We start from the raw sequence: 19,349 nt of genomic DNA on the forward strand, positions 1-19,349 counted from the left end.
GGGATAAAGGAAGGAGTGAAAGAAGAAAGGAAGAATGAGGTGCCGTAGTGGAGGGCTCCGGAATAATTTCGACCACCTGGGGATCTTTAACGTGCACTGACATCGCACAACACACTCTCGTTCTCTGTACTGCTTCTTGTGTTCTCGATTTCGTTGCTAGCTACATATGTTTGATTCACACCGACTACGTAAAGCTTAACTTATATACAGGGCGTGTTGGTGTGCATTCATATTGCCCCAACAGCGCAACAGGGACGGGACGAAACGGAAACGACATACAAGCGCCTGTCTGTTTCGTCCCGTCCCTGTTGTGCTGTTGAGGCAATATGGTCAAACCGGCTAGCCCAAATGGCTACCCTGTTACCATAAACTTGTTACGGCGGGTGTACGTTAAGAGTTCCTTTCAGCGGAGAACCCTACGTCGTAGTCGGCACGTTGAGAAAATCCTGATTGATTGAGGGGGTCGTGACGTCACAACCACATGACCCGGGCGGTTAATTCAAACACCCCACAACTATCACACATTACAACAGTGATGACGTCACCACACAGTTCCTCATTGGTCTCTAGGGTCATGACGTCATTTCATCACCATTACGTAGTGCCTCTCAAGAAAGAAAAGCAACTGCGCTGAAAAAGAAGAATGGTCCAGTCGGGACTCCATTCGCATGCCCATTAGGTCGTGATCCTGGCGCGCTACTCCTCGACCGCAGATGAACGTGCGCTTAGTGCGCTAGTTTAGGGGCTTTATGCGACGACCACATATCGCATAGTTGGCAAAGCCATCGCATTACACTATTTAGGCTGCATAAGCGTTCCCAGAATGTTTACGTGTTCGTCGGGTATTTAGTTTATGGCGGCTTCAACATCTGTAATGCGACACGGTTTGGGTTTGATGGAATTATACCTGGTTGAGTAGCATTTTTCTTTGTCCCGGGCTACTGAGGTTACAGTATAAAAAGTAAACAAAAAAGGGCGTTTTTTTTTTAAGAAATGACGCTCACGCTTACAGCCCGGGCTTCATGGTTCGAAGTTCGCAAAACCATATGGATCCGCGATGTAGCTTGGTCGGATCGGCGCTGTCATGACTTGCAAACTTTTTCAGCCGGCAAAATGTCCTTCAATCTGCGTTATAAATTTTAATTTTAGGCAAGTAAACCGGAGAGAAGCGCATTTAAATGATGGTTTTCTTTTCGTGTGGTTTTCTGCGGATTTTGCGCGTTATTCACGGCTCCGAGTTTTGGCAGCCATCGGTCTGCCACGTCTCTTTTTCATCCCCCCCCCCCCCCCCCTTGTCTTTTCCAGCCAAAAACGAGAACGCGAACGTTGGCGTGCGCTACATCTTCGAGAGCGTGTTGAGCGAACTCGAGAGCGACGCGCGAAGGCGGTTCATCTTCGTGGAGACCGGTTTCTTCAACCTCTGGTGGAAGAAGCTCAACGAGACCAAGAAGGAACGCTTCAATGCCCTCGTGCAGTCTGGTAACATCTCCGCTTGTACCGCCTAATGCCTCATAATCATGCAACCTGGTATAGCCTCAAAAGCAAATATTTTTTTTTGCTTGTCCATGATGCTGCATGAAATCTAAATGCAGTGAAATGCCACTTGAACCAACGTCATTTCAACGAAATTTTCAGATAAACGAACTTTCACGAAATCTCCTACCGGAAAGGCATTCTATTCAATGAGAACGAGTTTCAGTTAAACGAATTCGAGCTCATGGCAGCTTTCAGCTAAGTGAACATATTCGAAAGTGCCAACGTACTCTTTCCGTGTCAGAATTGATAGTTTCTCAAAGCATGAAGCAATTTTCGTCTACGAAGCTGCTGTCACTGTAGCTTCGAAAATGCCGAAGTTTAGCTGGAAATTACCGCATGCTATATCAAATATGCTGTACACAGTAAATGCATGATCTAAATTTTGTGGTATTAATACCTGTTGAAACCATTGGAATTCTCGATACTTCCCTCGAATTCGAAGATAAATCGAAAATAAATCAAATTTCAGTCCAGCAAACTTTCACTTAAGCGAGAATTCCGCCCCTGAAGTTTCCCTTGAAGTTTTTTTCAAGCGATAATTCACAGTATGCTCGAAAATGGGTGCACTGCTAGTAATATAGACCTCAGGTATAAGCAGCACTTTCAGTTTGTTTTATTGCGTAAGGGATAAGGGGAGAGCACGTTCCAGCTCCATGGAATAGTTTGATGTGCCATCATCCTCGCTGCTACGGGCGGAGTATCTGTGTAGTTTGTTTTTCCTTCATTAATTTGATCGGGCATTAATCCCGACTGCCATCTCTGGGCCATTGCATTTTGCGCAGTACGACATACGACGGCGAAAAGCACGTCCCTTCTGAACTGGTCACACCAGCAGTCTTTCGTTTGCAGGACCTTGCAAAGAGGACAAACGCGCAGGGGAATAAACAGAGGTTCCGTTATAGTTGAATGGTTGTAAGGCCTTGAGGCATACCCGCATAACGCAAACGAAATTTCTTCTCTTAGTGCAAAGGAAGGTTGTGTTCAAGATGGCATTTGCCAAAAACGATTACAAAAGCTCTTCACACGGCACGGCTAATATATGATGCCCCGTCGCATGATGCAGGCCTCATGGAATTCATCAGCGGTGGCTGGGTGATGAACGACGAAGCGTGCGTCCACTACTCGAACACCATCGACCAGATGACCTACGGCATACGCAAGCTCAACGACACGTTCGGAAAATGCGGCGTGCCCAAGATAGGATGGCAGATTGATCCGTTCGGCCACTCCCGAGAATACGCCTCCCTGCTGGCTCAGGTAAAACGTCTAGCGGAGCTCAAAAACGCACCTCCCGCTGCAGCTGCTGCGAGAGGTGAAAATACGTGCTTTGCCGGGGCAAAACAAGTATGAAAATAAAGTCGTAGAAGGGCTGAGTAAAGAGGGAACCCTGCACTTGCGGTCGAATGCGGGGGCCGTCGTTAAGCCTCCTAACCTTATGAAACTGCATCGCCGTTTAATTTCCGAGCATTTGCCCAGGAACATGCCTGTGGCCGTCATAATTAAATTGCCGTGATTAATGATTGTCCGGTTAGTTCTGAATACATACTCCAGCTGTAAAACTCCGGAGACGAGCATCGGTGATATTAAAATGCACAAATTTATGCGATAGAATTAGGCACAGAGGCAAAAAGCAAAATAAGTTTAAACGCTTGACCTCCGTTATTTAACTATTTGAAAATTGCCCTATTTATTGTCGTATCCATACTACATAACAGATAGTGCGGACAGGAGGTTGCTAAACTATGTATAGAATATCTTCAAGGAGAGTAACGGGCGTGCATGCAGCAATTGTTGAAAGTAGGCAATTTTGCTTTCGGCTGAGATGGCAGAGAACAGTTCTTAGAAGTTGTTTTGTGCGGGGAAAGCACAGGAGAACAACTTATCTGCTGCTTGTTTGGGATGATCTGCGTGGTCTACTAAACATGGGAAAAACATTTGAAAAACGTGCTATGTTTCGGTAACCTTAGTGCATACATTTTAGCCTGGGGACCTCTCTGCGCTGATACAGTGATTTCAGGTTAAATAGTAATTACTGATCACTTCGCCGTCTGTTAAATTAGCAACAAAACTGTATTAAGTACTACACTAACAAATAAAAATTAAATTCTCAAGAGCGCTGTATGGTTTTTTATGCTTAAAAAAGCGATTATGTGAACGCGAATTTTTTTTGTTTACAGATGGGAATGGACGGGTACTTCTTCGGGAGGGTAGACTACCAAGACTTCAGAGCACGCAAGAAGGACCAGCGGCTAGAGTTCATTTGGAGTGCGAGCGAAAACCTCGGTAAGAATACCTATCCGGTTGCTGGGCACCACATAAATGCAGGGCCCCTTTGGAGCCGTAAACTCACACGGGGAGGGATTAACATTGTTTATTATTTGGTCGGCCGCAATAAATAACCAAAACACATCGGAAATACATCTCGAGGATGTTATAAACGCTCAGTCAGTTAGGCTAATGGAATCGGTAGTCTAGAAATAGCACTCAGAAATTAGAAGAGTAAAAATGGGTGCTTTTCTACTTACATTGCGCATCACCTTTTCAGGTAATGCGAGTGTTGCAACAACGCAGATAACTTCAATCTCATGTCAATGAAACTGTGGGAGTTGTCCACTGGTGGTTTAGCAAGTACTTTACTGGAAGCAGTCTTAGCTGTAAAGAAACAGTGCTTACGGTGCACCAAAGCATGGTCTGTATAAGATGGCCCATTTGGTCGTTATCGTACATGTGTAAAGTGACTGTTAGTTGGTTATTATGCTCGTTAACATAAAAGTGCAAAATGATTACTTGCGAATACAGGATTCCTACTGTCATAGTTTAGGTGTTTTATTAGTCTTACGGTCCTCTAATTAACGAAATTAAAAGCCTTTCGCATTTATTACCTGAATACGACCGTTGTATATAGTCTTTGTACGAGAACCGCGTTTAATTCCGTACAGAACTGTCGGTCACTCGAAACGACGCCAACAGCGCTGGCTCCTTAAAAAAAAATGCTTTAATGGAAAACAAGGCCGCGCTCGTTTGCAAACAATGCAAACTCCATTTCTGGTGTTTTAGACTGGCGAACGCCAAGTTGTGACTGCGAACTCAATCTTCCGCAGTGTGTCCCGACGGTATCCAAGCACATTTAAGATTCTGCATCACTGCAGCTCAACTTTCACCTCATTTGGCCGACTGCTAGAGGTAACGGCAATGTACACCCGGTCAGTTCTTTAACAGTATCACAACAGTGTCGAACAAACGGCCGTTCAGCGCTATGTGACAAAACGAAGCGGCAAAACAAGATGAAAACGGCAAGCACCTTGTGCGTATGCCCTTCGGGTGTTTCGCGCCTTGCTTCGTTGCAGGTCACTTTACGGCCATTTGTTCAACACTGTTGTGACCAAAAACAAGTGACCATGCAGTGTCACCAGAAAAAGTTAAACGCCGTTTTTATGCTGCTCACAGTATCAGGACTGGCGTCTTTCACGTGTTCATCCATTTCCTGTAAGAATAGGAGAAACTAATAATTTTCACTTTCACGACCTATTGTCTCACCCCACAGGAAAAGCTGCCAGCATCTTTACCGGTATTCTTCCAAACACCTACAGCCCTCCAAAAGGATTTTGCTTCGATATTTACTGCTCCGATGATGCTATTGTGGCAAGTATCGCGTTTTACTGCTATTTCTGTGAGCCAGAGGTTGAAATACTAGTCAATGAATGGATATGATTTTTCGGTGTGCATACATAGGAGAAATATTTAAAATTATGACAGAGCGTGGGCAACGTGATATCGCTTACCTCATTCTGAGATATATAGATGTGCAGGCGAAGTGCTGGTGTAGAGTTGAAAAGTTACGAGCAATTATTTAAAGCTAGGGTTTTGAAAACGCAGTGCGTGATACTGCTCCTTTATTACAGCGTACTGAAGACGAGCTCTGTCTGACTCATGAGGTGGAACAACTATTCAGGCGCATATATCTAAAATGAATCTTCAGAGATAGATATGCATGTAATACAGTGGGTGTACATGCCCTTATCAGGCAGACATACGCGGATAGTGCGCTCTTGAACACCTTTTTAGGGGCGTGCAAACATCACGTTTTCCGGTTGCGAATGAAACACGGACAGTTAGCTTCAAATATCTAATCCTATATTGAACTATCAGGCGGAGATGCAGTTTTCAGAATAGGATTTTTATTTCACAGGCTGAAACATTCAGTTTTGTTAAAGATTGAACCATTAATCCTTACCGCTAACGCGACGGCTCTGATCAGTACGATCACAGATTGAAACGTAATCTTTGCTTGCGAGGACACCATGACTATCTTTTCTTATTTGTAAAAGGCCGTGATGGAGCAGAGAAAAATATTCCGCATTAGAGCACCGTAAGTTACTCTCACAGATAACTTATCGTAAGAAAAAAATACATAAAATGTCTCACGGTGTCATGAATAAAATTTCATTTAAAAAATTTATGATTAGAAAGTCATGCCTAGGATGGTGCACTACGTTGTCATATTTCTCTTTCATTGAAGCTCGCCAAGCTTTGCACGCGAAAAAAATCAAGGATTGTAATACTGTCACAGATTTTTAATTTTTTTATGTATATTCGTGCTCTTTCGAATATACTAAGCACAAAGAATATGTAGCCTTCAAATCGAATCCGAATATTCAATGTATAATATTTTACTCGTATTCAAATTTTTCAAATATTCGCACAGACCTAAGCTTCGCCCATTTGACGTAGTAACCACATTTCTTACAGTAAAATAGCTAACAGCACTTATGGGGAATGCGCTGAATCTACCGGTTCACACGAGTATAAGCCGTTGAGGGAGCGCTGGAGTACAAAGCATGACTTATATGTAGGCTCTGATATTCTGCAAAGTGCCGGTTCTCGCACTGCGATTTGTTTCAGTCGGAACAGAACAGGAGGAGTGAGAAAGATTCGGGCTTTTCCGCACAGCCTGCATATTCTAAAATTAGAACATTGGCTTTTAATCGACAGTATTGCCGGTGGTACACTGCCTGTTAAAAATATATTATCGGAGTAAAAAAAAGTTAAAAAGCACAATTCGGAACAATGCAAACGCGAAAACAAAATAACAAGTTTATTAACTTCCGGAGAGCGTATACCGGCGCGGTCTGTCAGCACATACGAAGAGTGGTCATCGCACTTTCGAGCAGAAAAGCAACAGCGCTGCTTATTTAATCTCTCTTAACTTAGATCTCATTTTAATGTTTCGGTTTCATTTGGCGCTGGTGTACGCACACCCCCGGCTGTTGTAAGCAGTGGTCGCATTTTCTTGTAATTTTTTTCCTGGTTCGTTGTTTTCCCTCCTTCATCAGTGGTCGCCGTATTCTGTGATGCCAGAACAGTAGTGAAATAAAGGAACGCATTTGCTCGTCAAAAGAGATCCGGGGCGCATTAATGTGGGTAGGGGAGGAGGTATTAAATGGGGTAGTTTGTAAACCAGTCTTTTTGTCGTCGTATTAAGAGGCATGACCACATCTAACCCTAACAGCATTCAGTGAAGTTCGAATGTTTAAAGCTTGAACAATTCGTATATCAAGTCTTATTGTTGGATGTAAGCACGAAAAAAAAAAACAGCTGAAGTATATCGTGCCATTTTAACCCAGTTTCAAGGCTGTCAAGACAGCTATTATCCAGCATGACTTACTATTTATCTCCTACCCTACAGCTCATAATTCACTCTTGGCAGTTGACGGACGAGTTACATAGTCATCTTTTGCACAGAAAAATTTACGAAATAAACGTGGACAATACAGGCAACTGGGAAAGCGTTTGTCCCGTTTCACGCCTCGTCTGTGTTTAACACACGCAGCGTGCCTGTGGAAAAAAAAAAGATGTACTTTTGGGCCATTATGCGCTTGATAGTCATTCTGCAACCATGTCTGTTAAGTTTTTTCATTACTTGCTGCGTTTGAGGCCATTTTTTTAAGAGCAATTACAAATAATCACTGGCTATTTATGCGCATGAGCGACTAAGGATTTCTTTTTCCGACTGCTTGTTTTTCCACCACAGGATGACCCCGAGAGCGAGGAGTACAATGTGAAATACAAGGTGGATGAATTCGTCACATACGCAAAGGGAGAGGTAAACAACCACAATTGTGTAAATGCTTTTTTTCTTGACGAGCGCATACTTATTGCTGTCTCCATTATCCGCACGTGCTTTTCTGTTCTGTGCAGTTTCGCTCACGAGTGCAGTCGGCAGTTCCCGTTCCCCAGTTCCCTTAGACAAATAGCTGCCTGTTTATGAATTGATTGGCACTAGATATTAAAAAAAATAGAAACATTCCCTTATGCACCTTTGTTTCGGTGACTGTTGGCTTCCTCAAATATAAATATATATATATATATATATATATATGTGTGTGTGTGTGTGTGTGTGTGTGTGTGTGTGTGTGTGTGTGTGTGTGTGTGTGTGTGTGTGTGTGTGTGTGTGTGTGTGTGTGTGTGTGTGTGTGTGTGTGTGTGTGTGTGTGTGTGTGTGTGTGTGTGTGTGTGTGTGTGTGTGTGTGTGTGTGTGTGTGTGTGTGTGTGTGTGTGTGTGTGTGTGTGTGTGTGTGTGTGTGTGTGTGTGTGTGTGTGTGTGTGTGTGTGTGAAGAATGAAGAATGAAATCATGCATGATTGTCGCGCACGTTGTCTCCTGCTACTGCACTGGCAGCCCACAGTGACTGCTGCACGAAACCAAGATTTCCTTGTCGTTTTTTGCGCGTGCATGCGGCAGGCAAACTTCTACAAGACGAACAACATTCCGGTCACAATGGGCAATGACTTCAACTACCAAAGTGCCGGCCACTGGTTCTCCAACTTGGACAAGCTGATTCATCACGCTAACCTTGTGGTAAGATATATCGTGTTACGAAAAAAGGCTCCTGAATTCGAAATGGTCGCGCTGCATCAAAGAGAACAAAAAGTCGGTTCACATAACCTCATTCTCCTTTCACCTGAGCTGTAGATTAGGTATGAGATATTTTATTTAAATTTTCTTTAGCTCGGTGAGTTATCAGAAACAGGGAGTGCGCTGCACCGCCGCGAATGTCGCAGCCAAGTTGCAGGATCCCACGCAGCACGTAGCGCTCTTAAAGGATAAGGCCTCCTGCCATATTTATGAGTCCTTTATTTCGTTCTTATGACGTAATAGGGCAGCAGCCGTTAGGGTAAGCCAGCGCTAGCACTAGCTTGCACCCCCGCTTATGGCTACGTAGGTTTCCATGGACTGCGGCGCTAGTGCGGGCCATTCTCCCGCAGCCACTAGACGAGAGACGCGAGAAATTCGAGTTGAGGAAAACTACGAAGGGTAAATACTCTACATCTGCCGTCGCGGTGGCTCAGTGGTTTATGTGCTTGGCTACTGACCCGAAAGACGCGAGTTCGAACCCGGCCGTGGCGGTCGCATTTCAGTGGGGGCGAAATGCTGGAGGACCGTGTACTGTGCGATTTCAGTGTGCGTTAAAGAACCCCATGAGGTCGAAATTATCTGGAGCTCACCACTACGGCGTCCCTCATAGCCCCAGTCGCATTTAAACATTAAACCCCATAAAAACAAACCAAATACTGTACATACTGTAAATACTGGACTGTACTGTACATCCTGACGCGCGTTTAGGAAAATTTATTTCTGGGCGACACTGCTCGCGAGGCACCCTGGGGTCTGCAAAATGTATTTAATGCAAAAGCATTAAATGCCCCATTGAGCCAAAATGCGTCGTGGGCCATAAAATTCCCCCGTTGGCTGCAGCCAAGTGACGTCCCCAGACCGGAGCATTCTCATTGGCAAGAGGGAAGTGACGTCGCCAGACCGGAAGTGATGTCACTTCCGGTAAAATCATCAACAGCTGCTAATGCTATCGCATTGCCAACACATAATGGAATTAGGTGTCTGTGTGAATTTTTTTTGTAACCGGAAAGTAGGTGGCTGTTCAGGGCCCCTACCAGATAACCATTTCTGATTTTCATATTTGCTAGTATGGTAACAAACAGAAGCTTGTTTTTTTTTTATTTCGGGATGTAAACAAACGTTTTTTTTTAATAATTGTTTTATGACAACTGTCGGTCTTCAGTTTCCTGTCATGCTAAAAGCTTCGCAGGCGTGGACTTTGTTGGCACGAGAGCGGCGCGTACTCTGTAAGCAGCCTATCGCGTTGGCTTCGGTAGATTGGCGCTCGAAAAAGACTGTATAGGTCAGTGAAATTAGCTGAAAGGTCCTTATGATAAGGAGGCTTTTTGCGATTTTATACTTTGATGTATTTCATGAAAAGGAAGTCTACGGCGTTCCGATTTGGTTTATGTTTTTACCATGTTCTCCCTGGTTTCCTGTTACTTTCACCTTTGTGTCTCTATAGCCAGTGCTGTAATTATTAAAACTACACAAACCGCATCATTAGAGCCTTGACTGACGTGAACAGGTGGTTCCGCGGTGATTTCGACTGCCGTACAACGATCGCTGAGCCGTTTTATTTTCTTTTTTTGCCATCTGTTTACACCTCCCATCGTTCCTCTCGTTTCAGTCGGACAAGACGAAAGTGCACCTACTGTACTCGACGCCGTCGTGCTACCTGAAGGCGCTGCACCAGTCCCAGACCTCGTGGCCTACCAAGACGGACGACTTCTTCCCGTACGCTAGCGACCCGCACTCGTACTGGACGGGCTACTTCACCAGCAGGCCGGCGTTCAAGTTCCTTGACCGGTACACCAACAACCAGCTCCAGGTGCGTGCTGTTCGGCGAATCGAGTGCGGCTCAATAGATTTTTTCCTTGTGGCCAATTAGTGGACCGAATAATTAGCCCCAAACGCGTCCATGAAACGAAAGCTTTATTTTCTGCTGTGCTTTGCGAGTGTCTGTTTGAACACGTGAAGTGCAACTCGCAGAAGCATTGGATATAGCGTAAACATGAATGTTGACAAATATCAGGAGATAGCCAATCCCCCAAGGTGAAGTAGATTTGTAATAAGGGAGTAATTACTCATTGCCGTCCACCGAAGCGCAGCCATACGGCTACAAAGCAAAGCTATACACATTTCTCAGAAAGTTCAGAGCAAGCTTACGGCAAGCTTATGGTAGGGCGAGAGCTAACTGATCAATATCTTGAAGTGGGCACAGAGTTCCCACTTCCCACCTCTCTTCCCACTTCGAGTTATTGATCAATTCGCTCTCGCCCTACCATAAGCTTGCCGTCCCGGTTAGCTCAGTTAGTAGAGAGACTGCTCCGGTGAAGCGGTGGTCTCGGGTTCGAACCCAGGACCAGGACGAATTTTTCTTTAAATACGGAGTTTCTGAGAAAGCTGTATAGCATTCCTCTTTAGCCATATGGCTGTACTTGGGTGGATGCCAATGAGTAACTAGTCCCTTATTATATGTCAGGAGATAGCCTTCGTGCCTTTTCGTTGTTGTGAATATGTGGCCCCTATGGAGAATAAGAAGTTACCTATGGCTTCCATAATACATCGTGGAAGATTAAAGCTTGATACGCTTTAGAAGTCCTTCATAATTGGGGCAGAAGTATGGTTAAAAACGCATGGTACGTGCGTAGAGTACACGCACTTTGGCGGGGTTTCTGATGTTAACCAGTTTAAACAGGTGCTAAACAGGAGGTTAAGAAGGAAGATAAGTCGAAAACTAAAACGAAGGTAGGTTAACGGGTACCTCCTCAGCACCATGAATCGTGCGTGAATCAGGACAGCTGGAGCGAATGTTGCTGAAGGTGATATTTTTCTTTTTCATGAAGCCGTGCCCAATGCTTAATCATTTCACAAAGACTGCGCATTCTAATGCACGCTACTCATGTATACTGGGCGCTATTCTAGCTGATTGCTCGTGACTAGTGAATTCAATGTGTTCTCGTACTGAAGTGCTGCCTCACCAACAAACGCGTTTCAGGTTGCCAAACAGCTGGGCGTTCTGGCTGGCCCCAAGGATGTTACGGAGGCCTCTCTCAACGTATTGCGTAAGTTCTTTTCCTCGAGGTTTCATTAAGCGTCAAATGCTGGCAGGCAGAGGCCATCCGTCCTTCAGCCAGGCTCTCACAGTCTCGTGTACGCTGGCACATCTCACCCGAACGTGACCTGCCACCGTTCGTCAGTGAACAGAGCAAGAAAACGAAACAATTCGCGTCAAACAAAAAATGGGGCGATCTCTCTATTTTAAGAAAGGCGCTATGTTGATCTCCTAAAGCCTGTCGGCGCCAGCTTGCGCTGCGAGGAGCTTATACTGCTTATAACAACGAGAAAAAGGTGCAGTCGGGATTCGAACTGTTGAAGGAGACGACGGCCAATTGATTTTGAATTGAGCAGAATTGATTTTAGGAGCAAGTTTTGCAGTTCTTGTGGGTTCTAGTCCCGGCCGCTACGACCGAATTCAGTACAGGAGAAAGGTAATAATATTATTGAGGTTCGTGTGGTCGTAAAAGGAACACCGGTGGCTGAATCTAATCCGTGGAACTCTCCATTACGGCGTTCCTCACAGCCCACAGTAGAGTGAAGAGTTGTAAAAACTCATTAATTATTAATCATTAAGTCAGTTTCGTATTGCGGTGCATTTACTAAATTGAAGACACTGGAGGAAAAGCTCACGATTAGCTATTTCCGCATTATTTCATCTCACAATTGTCCATCAACGAAGGATCATAAGGGCCTGCAATCGCGTAGTGTATAAAGAGGGCGAGTAGGCGTCTATCTGGTCTGTGCGCGTCTTACCTGATGGCTGGGCAGCCTATATACGGAACAGAAAATTAGAGAAAAAAAAAACAGTATGCATGCAAAGTAGAGAAAAGGCTTGTAAGCCCACTTGCCCTGGAGATCACGGACGCGTTTGCAACTCAGGTTTCGTCATGATCGCGAAGGGCGATTCGTGCACTCAGTAGGAACGGGAGGGCGAAAAGCTTGCCTCGCGCTTGTAACTATTCCTACACGGAGCACAGGTGAGAGGAACACACTGTACACGCTGAAGTCTATTTTATGAGTGCATTGCCTGAGAGACTTGCGAAGTGCCGATGAGTGGCGTTGACTGAAGTCCTGAGTGCAACAGATTCTTCTTCGAGTTATCCGAAGCTTGAACTGCGCATATTTGGGCATTATTATCGTTTAAGCTAAAGGTAATGTCTTAATATTTTTACGCCTGCGCTCAAGATGACCTTTCCTCGAAGCTGTTTTGTACAGAAGTCCAGTTACTACCGTGCATACCCTCAGATAACGTGGAAAGTTTGTGATACACGTTAATTAAATTCTTGACACACATGCACCCATGTGGAGGATGAAAGCACATACTTATAACTATTTGGAGAAGAAATGAGCGGTCATAGTGTAGGGTAGAGTGCCTTATACTTTTCACGTTAAAGCGCCTCGAGAGGCTACGTAAGGAGAGGAATTTAAAATCAATAGAAAATATGAACTACTGCAGTTCGTGCGGTCGACATGGTTTCCAGGTAACAGTCGAACCGGTTTTTTGTTGTTGTTTCTACCTAGTAAAGAACAAAGAGTTTTTATTTTGGTTTCAATGCGTAGCTTCACATCGCCTACATGACTGCTATGTTTTGGGAACTTTTGCAAAGGGGTACGCTGATTAAAAAAATGATTTTCTCTTTGTTGCAGGCGAAGCATTGGCGGTCGGTCAACACCACGACGCTATCACGTACGTATAGGCTTAAAAAACAATTGGAGGGATGCTTAAGCTTTGGCGTTAAAAGCATGACGCGATAGCGTTATGGGTCCCTTCAACGGCCTCCCTTTTCCACGCAAGCACGAACACTACATTTCCTCTTTCTTTTATTAAGTTAGATACCTTAAGACATGCATATAAATCCCTGCTTTAACCAAACTGTACGAACGTGCCTGGTTGGTGTAGAGGTAATTCATTTGACTCTATCCAATGGTCAGCGGTTCGATCCCCGACTAATTATCCCAATTTTCTTTTCAGCGCAATTCATTTACTTTACATACTTACATGCCCTAATGATGTTTTAGTCGTGCTACTTACTTGTAATCACCAGTTTTCAAAAGTTTTAGTCACTTTTCAATTCTGCCGCAGTACTTTTGACGTAGCAACCTTCTTGATCAGTCCGGAGTTTCTCGACACTACGCCAGGTTTTCCGCTGGATGGGACCCTTCACACCGTCGGGTTAGAAGCGACAATGTATGGCCGGTAAGATAGTGCGGCGATGGTCCGGTGGATTGCCCGCGCTAAGCGTAATTTTTTTTCACGCCGCTTATAGGAGTCAAGCTTCAATGCAACATTCAGCAACATTTAGTGGGCAGTCTGAAATTTTATGTCTCGCGGAAACCCAAAAGAACTTATCCGCTTCATGGCCAGAGTGGGCCTCACGCGAAAGCGAATCTGCATGTTCAAAGACTGCCGACTGGGGCCAAGAAGGAATGCGTTGACACACAGATAACTGCGTAATTTCTCTACCGATTACGGGACTGGAGTGGCTGAGGTTTGGCTGCCATGGACTATGCCCGCACTCTAAATTCACTCATTACACATATTTATATCTCAGCACAAAATAACGCAATAAGCAGTTTTATTCGAATTGGGAGCAGCCGCTGCGATCGTATTTGGTTTTGATTCCGTTCCCAACAGCATACAGAGAGCACCAGGCTTGCGTGTGATCGAGCATATATCGAGAAAAGGCAACTCTGACAACAGCTGACGGGCTCGAAATGCAGTGGTCTCCTTTTCGTGCCTTTTATATACCCACAGCTGCATTTCCTGTGCAAGCATGCTATCTCAGAAACGCGGCGAATTCAGGGGAGTGAAGTTTTTATCCCTCTTCACCGCACCGCTCGCGCGCTGTGCAGTGATGCCTAGGTGAGGGGGCTTTGTACGTGCATGTAGCTCAAATATCAAACGAAACAGTCAGTGTGCCCCCAACCACGAATTCGGTTCCTGCTTCGACACTGAAGTTGAAAATCTATCATGGCCATGCATTATGCATTCAGAGGAACACTATTTAGAGAAAAAAAACATGCAGGAATCATCGATTGAATGTGAATAATACGTTCCCTTTTCATATTGGAGCCACCTGAACATACTTTTCTGACAAATCTCGCGGTTAGGTTGCATGTTCCACTCTTGGTGTGCAAAACCAAGTAGCCTCCTGTGGGTTTTCGCCATTGCTCGGTTCCTTGGTGGCACCGCCTGATCGTCTTTCAGCTGGAAAAATATTCGTTCTCATTATCATCCTTTTTTACTTAGGGGAACCGCTAAGCAAGCTGTCGCCAATGATTATGTGAAGCACATATCAATCGGACAGAGTGCCGCCGATGTAAGTCCTCGGTTGCTTTCCCTATTATGTCGCCATTTCTTTGTGCGTTCCTGAAAACTTATCCAGATTTCCTCTCCACCCGTGCAACGCACCTCTTTCAGAAATACACCAACTACGCCTTCGAAAAGCTCCTGCCCAAGCATGCGAAGGCTCAGGTCCCGTTGCTTGTGCGCTGCCATACTTTGAACGTCAGCGCCTGCGAAGTCACGGAAGCATCCACGCAGGTCAGTTTTTGGGAAACCGGCCAATTTCCTAACTATCTGACGGGAGAAAATGTCGACGAAAGGGAAGAAACATATATAAGCACGTATATTGCTGAACTCTGTAGCAACACTGCCTGTGTCGCTGAAATACGCGCTTAGCAAAAATCCTCGGCGGGGATATTTTGATGACCGATGTAAAATTCCCTCGAATGAAATAACTGCTGCGTTGACACTATATGCAAACTCAACATTGCACTTAATCGACCAAGTCTTGCAAAAGTCTAGCTCGCTTTTGTTCTCTGCTTTGTGGAAGGAAATGTAGGTTTTGCAGAAAAAAAGATAATGCACTGCGGCACATAAAACATTGGTGACAACGGTTCGACGAGCTCAGCTTGTGGCGGTGGACCAACACTGTGTGGTAAAACTGATGTCAAGTAGCAACAGTTTAACATAGCTGCATGGCTTTGGTGTGTGGGGAGTTTATTGGGTAGCTTAAAATGGGTTGTTGTTGCATAATGACTTTTAAACCAAATGTATTGCTTCTTCAGTCAAGTACTGACGTCTGTACAGTGTCTTGTTGGCTTGTGGCTTTGCTTTCTCAAAATCAAATTACGTATTGTATAACACAGCTTTACGGTGCGTGCCTACCAGACAAAATTTTTTCAGACAAAAAGTATTTTGCTAATTTCACTGCCATCTAAGTGAACATGCGGTGCAATTCGAGAGCTACATGCATGCTATATACTCACTATCCCACACCATTGCTTTCTTTTGTGCAGTTGCGAAATTTGCGCTGCTGCCATTATTGCTTTTCTGTTCAGTGCAATGTTAAAGATGTTGGACGTGGCCTGCCAATTTGTCGCAGCACTGAATGGCGAACGCACGAGCACATTCTCAACCGAAACACCTACAATTTTACATGCTTGGAGGTATTTGCGACTATCAGTTTTGAATCGGTTTAGATACAGGGCGGAAATTTGTGAAATCAATTCGAAATATTGAATTAATATGAATGGAAGGAGGCTAACGTACATTTAAGAGCATATTATTATTTTTTTTTTTTTGAGGAGTACATCAATTACCGATGCCCAGCTCTGCAACGCGCTGATATAGGACGGCACAAAACGCGAATGCTATCTGCGCTTTCACGCAAGAACCGTTATTTCGAAGTCGTTTCTTGCTTTTAAAAATTGACATTTTTTTTACTCAGGTCTTAGAACTTGCACACTTCTGTTAGTTCGATATCCGCTCTTTCGATCGGATATCGAAAGGTAGGACGTCTTCAGACTTTGCGTCCAAATAATTTTTTTTGCCTCATCTTTTGGCACTCTGCTCTCAGAGACGCACAGGGCTCTTGCACGCCTAAATAACGCCTTTAATTATAATTTTTATAATTTCTTCGAGTCAATAGAGCTACTAAATATGAAATTTGGCTTCTTTGCAAACAAAATCGACTGCATTTACGCCCGTTTAATGCTTCCGTATGCCAAACAGCGGGAGAACTAAATGTGCCCCAAACGTGCGAGACAGTGTCAGATCTCTTGCCAATATTCAGGAAATCTCTCGGTCACTTTTAAACAGAAATGACATTTGTGCAGTAAAAGTAGACAGCCGGAAGAGCACTCCAGGCACACGCAGATTTGCCTGCAGATAGTTAAAAAAAGAAAAAAAGCACCGCTTCTTGTTTCTTATGCTCCTTATTCCCTTCACTGCACCAACGGTCCAAGTCCTGTGCCAGAGTTCTCCGGTGCTGTTTCAAGGTCTGTTGCTTTCCTCTCGCCGTCATCAGACTCCCGTGTTGGTGTACAACCCGCAAGCAAGGCCCGTCGAGACCTACATCAGGATACCGGTTTCAGGCGAGAATTGGCGTGTTCTCGACGCCAGCGGCTCCGAGGTTCCGGCGCAAGTAAGTCGACCACGCCGCAAACGTGTACCACGCTGCGCAGATCATTTCGTGCTTTTGAATGCACCGCGCCGCTATGATTGTTCTCGGCACGTGCTTGAAGCGGAGAGTAGATGTCTGCGTGTCTCTACTTTGGAGTCGCATTGCTTTTTGCGCTCTCGCTTTTTCACGGCCCGCGTTTTCCAAGCGGCAGAAAGGATTTCTGGCAAGGATGGCAGTCGTTGCACATCTCACTTCCGACACGCTTTAGGTTAGGGGACACTCTTGCCTATCTTGTTAACGCGGTGCTTACGTATTCCAACCGTTAGCGCGACTTTCCTTCTGTTTATCGCTGCCTATTCACGTGCACATGCATGCTATTGTTTTAAACTACAATAGAACCCGTGTGACGTTCTGCTAACGTAAACGACACAGCCTGCGGGCTCTGTGAACTAGACGGCTTCAAGGTCAGGAGAACGCATGCGCGCGCTGTTCCCCTCTCCTTCAGCTTCCCTAGCTGGGCCTTCCCTAGATTTACATGGCCGCTCTCTAGGGAAGCCTATCTGGGGAATTTCGCTTGGGGCGTGTTGTAGATGTGTATTGCAGAAGGTTGCAGTTGCGGGCTGTCGCAATCTCAGGTGATGGAAAGAGACCGCAAACATTTGACCTACAACTGCTGTTGACTAATATCAGCGCGTGCTTTGTGTGCCTGCCGCTGCGCAGTTGTCCTCAGCTGAACGCGCTTTGGCGACACGCGCTTCCAGGAGATTGCTAATAAGTTAGGCCGGACAGAAATAGTGTTTTCTTGTGTCATTAGGCTGCGCGTAAAATACCGTTCTGTTGAAAGCATTCTGGCCTGAATAAAAGGTGAACTTCAGGAGCTCACTGTAGTTATTATTGCGTGGCTGTCTACGGCGCTTCACTACTATGGATAACAAAAAAAAACGCCGAGATATGGTGATAATGGATTTTAAGGCGAAAGGCAGCTTTTGGCCAAAGAACGGCATGGAACAAAGTATTTTGCTTTGCACAAGGAAAAGTACCCGCAGACACTGAGGATCTAAACTCGCACTTCCCGTATGCGAGGCGAATGCTCAAACCACTAGGCCATCGCTGTGGTAGAGATGCATTAAGAGAGTCTGCTTCAAGTGAACAGCGCTTAACGAAATGAACATCATGTCTACTTCGTACAAACCTTAGCAGATTTCCCAAATTGTCACTGTCGGTACGGATGCATAAATAAGCTCAACTACGGGCCTTGACGCTTTTTTCATTGCAAGCAGTAAAATCTCCTCTTGTCTGAAATTTCCAATATGCGATTGACATTATTTCTGCCTCATGCGGTACAAAATTCATCCAGTTATATGCTTGCGGTTAAGAACGCCCGTTTTATAGTAGAATTATAGGTAGTCAATGAAGGTTTTCAGTGTGTTTGAGGTTTCTGCTTGCATCTGGATATGACGTTAAAAAAGCGGAGCGACTAGCAAGCGCATATGGAGATTTCGCCTCTTATGCTGTGCATGCATATGATATTGATTCCTGTAATGTCCCTAGCTCGTCGCGTCTATTAATTCGGGCCTAGTCCACTTTGAGCCGCGCCAGTATCGGACGATTCTTGCAGCAAATGTGCCCTGTGTCCATTTCTCCTGGTCACGATCCGGTCCTTCAAGTGACACGCATCTCAAGGAAAATAATTTTATCTCTAAACCTTTATTTAGCAGCCATTTACGATCTATTTTCTCATAGGTGGCGACAGGTTATGATTAAAGGTAGCTGGAACGCGTTACTTAGTTGCACGACTGATTCCGAGCCCATGTAGAGCCTGTTTCGATACCTGGCTTAGTGTACCAGCACTTTTTTTTAATAACAATTGTGCCATAACAAAGCCACACCCCTCCTCCAAGGAACTGAAAATAATGTTGGCGCGGCATTTACGCGTCTCTGAATTCATGTATGTTCTTTCAAACAAACCTGCTCCGGAAAGTTAATTTTAATGTTTGTCTGTTTTAACGGAAAACTTTAATCAATGGTGAACTTTCTTGCCGATGTGAAAGCAAAGCATTGCAGGGTAGTATATCACGAATGCTGTTCATAATTCCTCGCGAATGATGCAATGCTGCTGTTATATTTTATACATAGTGGAATCGGTACTTACAACCCTTTCTTTGCTGCTCATATTCGAACAGTTTCTTTGAGTTCATTGTGGGTGCGTTTCAAACTTCCTGCTCTAATTGGCCGGTGGAATTCTACCCCTGAAAAGAAGAATGAAGAAGGAAAGTGTAGGCGGTTTGCGCACTGAATTAAAAGTCTAATGGCACAGTGCCTGTGGTGATCTGCTGCTGATGCGCGAGCATTTACACGCTCGATTCCGGTCGCGGCGGCGGCACTTCGATAGAGACGAAATGCAAGACCGCCTCTGTGCCCGGCGTTGTCGGCGAACGTTAAAAAGTA

The 19,349-nt window shown here is 44.9% G+C and overlaps 1 protein-coding gene across 1 annotated transcript in view; it reads left to right on the forward strand.

The window, feature by feature from the left end:
- The window catches only part of LOC144115424 (lysosomal alpha-mannosidase-like), a 50,777-nt gene that overhangs the window by 19,625 nt on the left and 11,803 nt on the right, over positions 1-19,349 (forward strand). The window contains exons 3-14 of the mRNA XM_077649821.1: positions 1,306-1,479; positions 2,600-2,793; positions 3,714-3,819; positions 5,081-5,178; positions 7,568-7,639; positions 8,278-8,394; positions 10,061-10,261; positions 11,432-11,498; positions 13,141-13,180; positions 14,744-14,813; positions 14,915-15,037; positions 16,806-16,922. Of these exons, the coding sequence (XP_077505947.1) occupies positions 1,306-1,479; positions 2,600-2,793; positions 3,714-3,819; positions 5,081-5,178; positions 7,568-7,639; positions 8,278-8,394; positions 10,061-10,261; positions 11,432-11,498; positions 13,141-13,180; positions 14,744-14,813; positions 14,915-15,037; positions 16,806-16,922 (1,379 nt within the window). The remainder of the gene's footprint in view (positions 1-1,305; positions 1,480-2,599; positions 2,794-3,713; positions 3,820-5,080; positions 5,179-7,567; positions 7,640-8,277; positions 8,395-10,060; positions 10,262-11,431; positions 11,499-13,140; positions 13,181-14,743; positions 14,814-14,914; positions 15,038-16,805; positions 16,923-19,349) is intronic.

The sequence above is a fragment of the Amblyomma americanum genome, chromosome 1 (genome assembly GCF_052857255.1).
Source record: "Amblyomma americanum isolate KBUSLIRL-KWMA chromosome 1, ASM5285725v1, whole genome shotgun sequence".
Lineage (NCBI taxonomy): Eukaryota > Metazoa > Arthropoda > Arachnida > Ixodida > Ixodidae > Amblyomma > Amblyomma americanum.